Genomic DNA, 10,762 nt, shown 5'->3' with positions numbered 1-10,762 from the left:
CTTCGGATGAAAGACGAAGATGGACTGAGATGGCTTTGATAATAATGTCTGAAGAAACATGAAACAGTTTAAAACTGACTTATTTTGAACCCTTAAACAGGTTAGGATATGTCTACGGGCTATGCAAAATATGTTCTCATTTTTTTGCCTGAAAAGCTTAGATAATCTTTGAAAAGCATCAGTTGAGCCTGCTGCTCAACCAACAAGAATACTTTTTTTTTTGATCTGGCTTTTTATTTGAAACAGAAATTACCAAGTGTGAAGACGTGTGGTAAAGGTCAACAGGTCAGGACTTGAACCCGTGACGGCAGCGTCGATGACTGAGGCCTCCATCATGAGCTCTATCTGCGGCACATCCACCGTGTTACGAACTTTGTCAACATGAACAGAAAACGGGCCAAAACTTTTTCCAAAATGTTCCATTTATTTCAATGCCAATAAAAACTGACGGTGCAAGATCAGTCCTGCACAATAAATCGGACAAGTTTTAGACTCAACACAAATGACCAACATTCATTCACATTGTGCATCATTTCTAAGGCAACATGGAGGACCAAGCAAGCCTTTTTTTTGTTATACTTAAATCCTGTGGCTGGTGGTTGAAGCATTTGCCAGTTTTTTTTTTTTTTTTTCAGCAACATCGGTATGTTTCCTTCCTTCAGCTTGGTTAAAGGCAAAATGTTACTCACTGAGTTTGACACACACAAAACACACAACAGTTAGAAATCACGCGTCTGACATGGAGGCTGCCATTAATCCTCCGAGTCTTCTAATCCTGTTCAACTTAATCAATCAGAAAACTCTTCATTGACTAATTCAGCCGTCTTAAATTAACCTTCACACTAAATGAAAATACTTTTTTTTTCCACCATCAAAGCAATAAATAAAACACAAAAAATTCCAGTGTAAACATGATATATTCTTTTTTTTTTTATCTCAACAGTTTTCCTGGCCAGCAAACTGATCTGGGTAGAACTGAGATGATCCAAGAAAACTGAATGTGTACAAATACCAAAGTAGAAAACAAAGTTCTGACAGTACAGTGCATACAAGAGCGTTTGGGGACAAACATCTCGTACAGGGTCTCAAATCACCACGTTTAAAGAGGAGGTGGTTACGTTTTGGGATATATGCTTCGGCGTCAACTTGGCTCAGACGAAAGAGAAAAGAAACCCTCCAGGAGTGGAGAAGATGGATGAGAGTGGAGAACAAACAGGGAGGAAAATGATTTTTTTTTTTTTTTTTACACTTTATTCCCTGTCCTAATAATTTAGTCACATTCTTCCACCGATACATCCATTCTTTAATTTACTGACTCATCCAGCCACTGATTGACCATATATTCATCCATCCACTCACTCATTAACCAGGCGTCCTTCCATCCCATTCATCCATCCATGGTTTCATATTTTACAGCCTGATCTCTGTTGAAACATCTGTAGTAATTTCATTATGAAGTTTTGTATTTAAAGAAATTAACTGAGAAGTCTGGAAATTTGACAAAAAAAAAAAAATCCAATAGAAACCAAACATATTTTCACCTCAGATGCTCATTTGTCTTCTGTAAACTGGTCTGGCCCACAAACAAAACAAAAGTCACAATGAATCATTTCCCTTCCTACATTAATTATTAAACTAATTAATTATAAAATGTTTCCTCACAGAACTAAATCACAGAGTAATTCATGACTGTGTTCATGAATGTTCAATGTGATTCAGGTTCTTTTGTTTGCCATCATTACACTAAAAGAAGAAAACCTTGATGGCACATAAAAAATAAGATTATGGCAAAAATAAAAGGAATGTTACGATGGCACTAACTCGACTAAATCATTCGCCCACCCCGGCTTATTTAACGTTGATCTGTTCTTATTTTGAGACAAACTAACAGCCGACCAGCCTTGGTTTAGTAAACATACACAGTGGAGAATCTGAGACTTTTTGGACAGAAGCCAGGACGCATATATCCCAGCGTTCCACCTGGAGTTGGCATAAACGTGCCACTCTGATAGACCTGAGGGGCGTTTGCACAGCAGGTGGGCTTCCTGCAGTGTCAATCAGCTGGCGGTCAGCTCCTCGCCGGGCTCAGCAGCTTCAGCGACCGGCACATTGTAATGGCGGTCGTCCTCCGTGACGAGGCACACGGACGGCCAGTCGTCCCGGTGGTCGTCCGGGTAGAAGGTGACGAACTCCTCCGTGTTGGCCTTGTACAGTCTGTAAACCTGAATGGTGTGCTGCAGGGCGTAGCCGAGCAGGAACATCTCCACCTGCACACGAAGGACAAAAACAAATCATTTGTCAGAAGTACAAAAGACGTTGGAGAGACGAATCAAACGGCAGCGTGTTTAATCAGCTGGGTGGAGCGGTATTGTGGAGGGTGCAGCTGGAAAAGCTTTCATTCATGTGTTGCAAATAATTATATCTGCAACAACTAAAAACACGACTCAAGCACCTGCATGTTTCACTGAACACAGTTTATGAAAATCCCTCCTCCTGTTCCAACGCACATCCATGAACGCCGCTTTTGTTTGCAGCTTTTATGCAAATGTATTCAAAAAGTCCCAGGATCTCTTTATTTGTTGCTCAACACACAAACTCAGAGAGCGGAGGGCGTCGGCTGTACCTGCTCCAGCCCGGCGCTGAGGCCCACATGCCTGAGGTGGTTGGAGAGGAAGGAGCGTGGGCAGACGGATGAGTCCCGTGCGAACAGCAGCCAGCAGAAGAGAGGGACGTCTTGACCGGCCTGCATGCGGCCGTGCAGCTCCGCCGCCCTGCCCAGCATCAGCAGCTTCAGCGCCTCCAGCATCCCCAGCTCCTCCTCCTCGCCCTGGAAGAGCCGCTCGCAGAACCGCTGCCGCTCCGCGGAGCCGGGACGCTCGGCAGCCGCCTGCCACTGGACAGGAATCAGGAATTTACTTTGTGGTCAAGTGTTTTATTTGCTTCTGAAAGTTATCTTTTTTAAAAGTAAAGAGAAAAAAAAAAACACTTTATTTGATTTTATTTTTTTTTTTAATTTCACAGGTCAATTATTTTTACCTTTAAATTGAAACAAAGTTACCCATATTTCAATTTTATATACAATCCATATAAATTTATCTTTTAAAATACTGAAACTTCATTTTTTCATTAATTTAACCGCATCCACTTACTTATTCACATATTTTCACTTCAAATAAAACAAATTTAAAATGATTTATCTGTTAAAATAGACAAACTTGATTATGTGTTAATACTTGTTAAATATTTTTTTGTTTTACATTAAACAAAAAATGTAAAACAATTTTACATAAATTATTTTTTTGAAGTATAAATTCTTTAAATATTAATGTTATCGACAACAATAATTATTGCATTTCTATTATTTATTCCGTTATTTAGATTTCAAAATAAATGACATTTTTCTGATTGATTTATATCATTTATAAACTTCATATAGATTTTAGGCAACAGCTGATTTTGGTATCAAAGTAAATAGAAAATGAAATTTATTACATCTTGATTACTGTTGATAATTAGCAAATCATTTTACTTACAAAGTAATTTCAGAAATTAAAAAAAACATACCAAGTGCTTCACAAGAGTAAAAGAAATGATAAAAAAACTACTAATTAGCTAAATAATCTGCAAAATCAGTAAATCACTGTAATCAAAATAAAAGCATAAATGTGGGAACTATGTTTCTACTGCTGAATCAAATGATGTGCAGGTTTAACATTAACTGGTTACTGGGTGCTGGGAGGACCCAGTAACCAGTAGTGGTAGTTTATCCAGGTCAACTACCCTCTGGGGGCTGCACCACTAGAATGGATTAGTCTAAGACTGTGAAGCAGGACCGGCTTCACTGGATTCATTCCAGATTGCTGACCTCATCCCGCCCACACTGACCTGCTGTGACTCCAAGGAATTTACTGCAACGCTTTTGGCGAATTGGTTTATGTGGGGCGTCAGCCTGACCACAAACATCTCACTAAGCAGGTGAAGCAAACGATAACTCACACAAAAATGCACACACACCTCCAAATTGCTCATAGGCTGGTAGCTGGGAGACAAGGGAAAGCTTGGAAGTTTTCCACAATGCCAATTTAACTGCAAACTGTATGTGTTAGGCTCTCAAAACGATAAGGAGGAGAAGGAACCAGCTGCTCATGAAGCTGCAACTGGAAGGAGCAACAATTGAAACTGATGGCAGAAGTGCAGAAATGTCCATGCTTCAATTCTACAGTTTGTAGATAAACATTGTGCAAATACAGATGCAACATTTTGATGGGGAGGCTCAGAAAGAAGAAGTGAAATACCGATTTGGAGAACGCAAAGGACATCATGAAAAGCCGGTGTCCCAAATTTGCCGCAATCCGGTAGCAGTCACAGAGCTGCTTATTTCACTGTCTTAATGAAAAACTGTCTCAGAAACACCTTAAAAAGACTACAAGTTGTAAAGTTTTTGTTAAATAACTGAGGTCTGACCCAATTAAAATACCTCAAGGAGACGAAAAACAACTAAAATACAAATTACAGCTGCAAATGGTGACGTTAGAATTTTTCTTTTACATCCAACTGAGTGCAAATAAAAACAGGTGTGGAAACATTTGACTTTAACCTGCAATCTGACTCAGTTTCTTTAGTTCTGGAAGTTTCTTCAAGAAATGCAGAGAGAAGAAGAACAGCTGAATCTCTGCTCCTGTCTTCTTTCATCAGTTACTGATTTGGCCGCTGTATCAAGTTCCTGGACGTGTCGGATTAAGTAATGACCATCCGTTATATAACAGCACATCCTTTAGCTTCAATCAACAACATTTCATTTAGCGAAGCACACTGTGTTCACTTTTCCCACTTAGATAAGCTAAACTATGACATAACAACAGAGACGTGACTTTGAGACTACCTTCAGGAGTTCCCATCCTTTTAAAAAACACCTGAAGAAGCAGCCTCCCTTTAACGTAAGGCAGAAATCAAACCAAGCTGTGGAGATAATGATTAACACCCTGGAGTCGATGGTGGACTCGAAAAGCTCAGGGTTTTCTCTGAGCTGACTTGCAGTCGGTACCGTTTTCCGGAGCAGCTCCATGTAGCCCTTCAGCCGCTCAGTGGGATCTCCGCTGCCGTCTCCAGGCACGTGCTGCCCAGGAAATCGCCACTGGCTGATCAGCCCTTCCTGCGCCTCGAGTTGTTTTGGCAGCTGTAAACAACAACAACAACAACAAGAAAAAAACCCACAGTCAGTTTTTAGTGTCTCAAAATGTTGTTCATAAAACTATTTTGATTTTAAATCCAGGAAAAGTGAAACAATCTGCCAGTGGAACGAGACATTGTGACATTTCACTTTGATCACTTTTTAAATAAAAAAGTAGTAAAGAGTTACTGAAATCAAGCTCATGTTTCTTGCTGAAAAGTTACTTTTGAGTTAGTCCACTTGAAGTAAGACAAAACTAAGATATTTGCAATAGAAGCTGCACCAGAAATACTTGGTATAATTTTGTATTTTTGCAGTGCATCACAGAGCCCTAGTTTCATTACATGTGAGCACATCTGAAAAGGTGTGAGCGAGGAAAACAAAAAAAATGGGTCAAATTTCCAGCAAACTGTTTGATCCAAGTCTCCTAACCTGTAAGGAAACATAACCTTCTAAATTTAAAGAATATTTTAGTAACTGTTTAAAGATGTGAACCTTTACCGTTAGAACTGTGTCGTCTTGCAGCCACTGAGGCACCTGGACGCTCTGGGACAGCACCTGAAACAAGGTGGCTCTCAGGGCGCAGTAGTTGTCCCCTCTGACTCTCCTCAGGTGGCTGAACTTGGCAGACATCTCTTTGTACCCCTGCAGCAAAACCACAGGAAGCCCCTCAGACGTTGACAGACAAAACCCTGCCATCAGCAATGTGGAACGCTTCTTCCAAAGCCACCAACTTTTCTGATGAGAGCGCTTTTGGCAGTGTTTCCTTTCCATTCCCTCTCGCTGTAAGACAGGATGTCCACAGCCGGAGACAAACTGCAACTGTCCTGAACCTTCAAACCTGGGAGGAGACCACGGGGATGTTATTTACATGTTTCTGCATTGATTTGAGGACGTAAAGGCAAAGCAGAAACGGAGAACATTTACTTTCTGAGTCAGATGTTTGCCGTGGTTCGTGACTCACTGCAGACAGCTCCTCTTCTCCGCGGTACAAGTCTTCCTCGCTAAAGGGAAACAAGCATTTAGTCATTTTTACGGTTTATTACAGCAAAACTGAACCAATAAGTATATAGTTGGAGTTGTTTCCAACACTGGTGGAAGGAAGGTTTTATCTCTGCAGCCGGTGCTGTTGTAGAGAACATGGAGTATTAACTAAATGCTAAAAATAAACAGAACCGAAATAACCACTAAGGTTCTGCTTCTTTAAGAAATTAGGAATCTGTGGGAAGACTTGGATATCAGTATTACTGCTCACAGATGCAACCCATCCGATCTGACTGAGCTTCGGTTATTTAGGAGGAAGAAAAGAAGCTCAGTAGGAAAAGCTGGAGACTGACCTGCAGCTGTAATTACAGATAACTCAAAGTTGAATCCTCACAGCATTGACCAAGAGGGGTAGAGTACAAGATTCAGATTTCTTTGTGTTGGTCTATAAAACACAATGAAGTCTGAGGTTGTAACGGGACAATCTCAACACTTTTTGCAAGGCAGGAACTGAACCCTGATTCCATTTGAGACCCAAAACGATTTTCACAGACCCGTCATCCAGACCGTCTTCCTCTCCTGCATCGAGCTCAACGTCGGCTTGTAAGTCTGAGGTTCCAAGCTGCTCCTGGATCGCAGGCTCTTTCTCAACAGGAAGATCCTCCGTCTGGGTTAAACCGTCCTCCACCTTGTCCTGCTTCTTTACTTCATCCTCATTCTCCTCTTCTGGAACATTTTCTCCAGTTTCCTCCACAGTTTCCTCTGCAGGACTCAAACCCTCAGGGTCTCTGCTTTCTTCCTGATTCGACTGTAAGCTGCAGAGAGAATCCACATTTATATTCTCTGTATGTTATGTGCTGCACTTTAATCAAAAGTTGAAGCAACAGAAAGCTGCATGCATGCAGGTTTCCTGCAAATGCTGCAAGGAAAAGATGTCTAAGCGGTTTCTTGCTCCCCCTACTGGCCAGGAGAATTAATAAAAAAAACAAAACGCAAGGGATTATGTAAACATGTCTCCTGTTTTCATTCAACAAAGCGTGAACCTGCTGACCTGTCCTTGGCCTCTGCTGCAGATGCGGCGTCTGGCGTCGTGTCTGAGCCGACGGAGTCCAGATTCTCCTGAGTTGGGCCGACTCCTGCGGGCTCCGGTCCAGACGCAGGAGGCTGAGAGATAACATGGCTTTTTGGGTCCACAGGATCGACGTTGCACTCCGCAGAGCTGCACGCAGAAAGACAAACATTTGTGCTGAACGACTAAACATCAGGTGAACTTAATCTACTTATAGATATGATTGAGGCCATTAATCATTAAAGCAGCGGTGAACTTGGGACAGAAAAAAGCAAATATTATGCAATGAAAGAACTGGTAAACTATGCAAGTACATATATAGATGTTTATTTCAGCTCTCATATGGAGTCAGGTCTTTATTCTCACAGCAGTTTACTTAAAAGTGAGATATAATAGCATATTAATCCAAATATATCCTCCCACAGATAAAAAAAAAATTAGTTTCTAAAGAACATTCGACTCTGGAACTGAAAAATATTTATAATATCCAAAACAAACAAACAAAACAACAATAATTGAAATGGTATATGAAGACACAGGAACCAAAATTGTGTTTAAAAAATTATTAATCATGCAGCTTAGACGGGGAAAGCAGGAAAAAGTGCCAGTTTGGACTTTTGTTGAAAAGAAAATGCTGCAAACATTTGTTGCGTGAAGTAAAAAGACTATCTTTTCAGCGATATTAAAGGGGAGCATCTCTAACAATTGTTGTCCAAATAGAAATTAATTTATTATGTGATTAATTGAATTGACGTTTTTCTTACACTTCACTTTTGCAACATAATATCTGAAAACTCAGTGTGTGAAAACCAGCAGAAACCAGATCCGGTTACTGATTCCATCCTGACTAAAAGGTTTAAAATACAAACATGGACTAAACGATGTTCCCATGTTAACCTACTAGCTGGCAGCGTCCGTGTTTGTCTCCTGGCTGACCGCAGAGGTGGACGCCTCCGGAGCGCTTGGCTCTGATAACGCCTCATTATTTCGTGTGAACTCCTCCGACGGTTTGGCCTCGGCACCGATGGCAGCGTCTCCTCCGGAACCGGCGTGAGAAGCCCTCGCCGTATTGTCCTCTGTTGGCCTGTTTGACTCAGGAGGGCGGAGGTTTTCTGGAAGGGCAGATTCGGGTTCTGGCGAGACGGGATCCGAGACGTCCTCCTGCCCTGCGGTTAGACTTTGTTTTTCTGTTTTCAGCTCTTTGGCGCCAGGCAAAGCTTCCTGGGCGTCAGGTGCAGAGATGTTTTCCTGCGTCGGATTTAAAGTGTGTTTATCTGCAGCGGCATCTTTCTGTTCATCACGTTGCGTGCCGGCGGTGCTGTCTTTGCTTGGCGAAGTGTTTGCCTCCTGAAGGCTTTCAGTTTGTAAATGTCCATTTCCCTGAGTGGCGTCGGATTCTCTGTGTGTGTTCGGCGGCTCCTCCTTGGTTTCCTCAACACTGCAAGACATACCACAGAATGAGCGAAGCCCCAGAACACAACAACACCCCTGAGACCTCCAGAAAAGCACAAATAAATGAGCAGCATGAGCGAAAGCTCTGAGGATTCTCCCGAATCTGGAGGTGGAGAGGAAGCAGAAAACTTTCGATCACTGCAGCCACTTTTTAATTATCATTTCTTGACATTTGTCACCAATTCATGAAATGACGCGACTGTTTCTTGTTGACAAACCCTTAAAGGACAGGTGGAAGTTCCCCCGGCCCCGTTTGCGCCCTCTAACGGGATTTAAAAGTTATTTGTTGCTGCAACCCGTCCCACGGATACCACAAGGGGAAATTTGTCTGGTTCCCCTGAAGTTGGCCAGCCATGTTTTATAGATTTATTCACTAAGAATTCACTAAGCAAACAAAACCGAAGCGAGAAGAAGCTGACTCTCACCTCGTGTCTTCGCCGTTTTCTGGACCACAAGTACCAGCACCCGAGGCCTTCGAGTCGTCTTTCAGCAAACCGTTTCGTTCCTCCATGCTGCCGCAGGGAAGTTCAGCTCCAAAACAACAACGGTTCCCCATCTGCTCGGGGGGCAGGCAGACCCGGAGTTTTAGGAGTCCATGGCGGAGGGGTTCAGGGTCTCAGGAAGAACCCATGGTGCTGCAAGGTGAATGTAGAGACACCTACAAGCAAAACATGAAGCATCAGCGACAGGAGAATGAGATGGATCAATTCGTGCAGCACAACGTTGCTCTAATTCAGAAGTTCCAGATTATTTAACATGCAAGGACACATGTTTTAGATGCATCTTCTTCAGGCCACATGAGTCACATGACTGCATTACTTCCCCAGCACGCGGCAGGAACCTGTTACTGACAAGTTAGGCCAGGTGTTGCAGAAAGGAAACACCTAAAGCATGCAGGACAGAATGGGTACTGAGGAACATAATACTTCACCATGTGAATTATTATTTTTAGATATAAACTCACTTTAAAATGCCCCACTGTGTGTGACTCAGCCGCCCTTGCTGCCAAGATTCTTCTCAAGTCAAGTTTATGTGTACAGCTCATTTCAGCAGTTCAAAGTGCTTTACACCATAAGACATAATACGGGAACCAATTACAGGAACATTACATTTTGACACATGCCTTCATCGTGAAGATATTAAACAGGAAGTGTCCCAGGATTGAACCTGGGGGTACTCCACACGCAACTTCTGTCTGCACAAATTAAAAATGACCTACTGACACAAACAAGTCTCCGTTCTTATTTCCAGATAAACTGAGGAACACTGCGGTCATCGAAATCATACAACCCAAAAGCAGCTTGAACAACCAAAATAGCATTTCTATGAGTATTTGCAAAACTAATCTTATCAGATTTCCTGACATTTGACTCATGGCCCACACAGAGCCTTCAGAAACCACACTTGCATTAAAAAATCTCGTCAATATTCTTCTCTATTTTGAAGTCTAGTATTTAAATTGATTATTAAAATCCCAGCTTAAAACACAAAAGCGATTTTAACACCTACAGCTAGGTGAGACAACTCGGATCAGTCAACAAATACCTCAGATTCTTGTTTATGTTCACGAATTAAGAAGAACACCTGATAAAGATACGCCTCATTGTTAATATCAACCCAAGGAAGTAGCATGTATAGTCACAAGCAAGGCAAACTTAACAGAATCCACCTGTGTTGGAAAACTACAGTAATTATAGGTGAACTTACCTTGTTTTTGTTAAACTGGAGATTAAACTCCAAACCCTCAAAATCATGAAGCTCCAGTTCTTGTTTCACTTTTACTGAGCGGAGTTAGCCAGCTAGCTGCTGTGAACTTAAAACACAAACGCGAGTGACAGCAGCTCATTTAAACCGCAGCTGCCACAGTGGGTAGCTCTCCTTTCCAGCGTGTCACCGTCCGTCAACACGGAACATTTCTGAAAACATCCGTATTCCCCGTATTTTGAACGGAACATCTGCTCACGATGATCCCTAGCTTAGCCGGAGCAGCAGGTCATGGCTCTTGTGATGCGCCGCTCGCGACGAGCCGGATCTTTGTGTCGGCTCGTTGAACTGAACGATCTGATAAGTATGGATTTGGAAGTCGT

The 10,762-nt window shown here is 42.1% G+C and overlaps 1 protein-coding gene across 1 annotated transcript; it reads right to left on the bottom strand.

Annotated features, from left to right (window-relative positions):
- Nucleotides 1-404: 404 nt before the first annotated feature.
- On the bottom strand, nt 405-10,727 carry LOC106916069 (uncharacterized). The gene is made up of 11 exons (XM_014984094.2): nt 10,383-10,727; nt 9,101-9,333; nt 8,125-8,661; nt 7,206-7,373; nt 6,709-6,969; nt 6,098-6,174; nt 5,905-6,011; nt 5,672-5,815; nt 5,045-5,176; nt 2,624-2,893; nt 405-2,267 (listed from the first exon to the last, which is right to left on the bottom strand). Exons 2-11 carry the CDS (start codon nt 9,229-9,231, stop codon nt 2,058-2,060), a joined length of 2,037 nt encoding a protein of 678 aa, XP_014839580.2. The 5' UTR covers nt 9,232-9,333; nt 10,383-10,727; the 3' UTR covers nt 405-2,057.
- Nucleotides 10,728-10,762: the final 35 nt, after the last annotated feature.

This window comes from Poecilia mexicana, unplaced genomic scaffold (assembly GCF_051168715.1).
Source record: "Poecilia mexicana isolate PSO_F unplaced genomic scaffold, ASM5116871v1 scaffold_20, whole genome shotgun sequence".
Lineage (NCBI taxonomy): Eukaryota > Metazoa > Chordata > Actinopteri > Cyprinodontiformes > Poeciliidae > Poecilia > Poecilia mexicana.
The sequence above is the reverse complement of the archived record's forward strand: the minus strand, read 5'-3'. Positions and strand labels throughout refer to the sequence as shown.

Excerpts from the sequence above, each read along its gene's own strand:
- LOC106916069 (XM_014984094.2), bottom strand. The coding sequence starts at position 9,231 with ATGGGGAACCGTTGTTGTTTTGGAGCTGAACTTCCCTGCGGCAGCATG. Across the intron at positions 7,374-8,124 it reads AACACGGACGCTGCCAGCTA|CTCTGCGGAGTGCAACGTCG; the intron begins GTAGGTTAACAT and ends TTCTGCGTGCAG. Across the intron at positions 5,177-5,671 it reads AAGACGACACAGTTCTAACG|CTGCCAAAACAACTCGAGGC; the intron begins GTAAAGGTTCAC and ends TGTTGTTTACAG.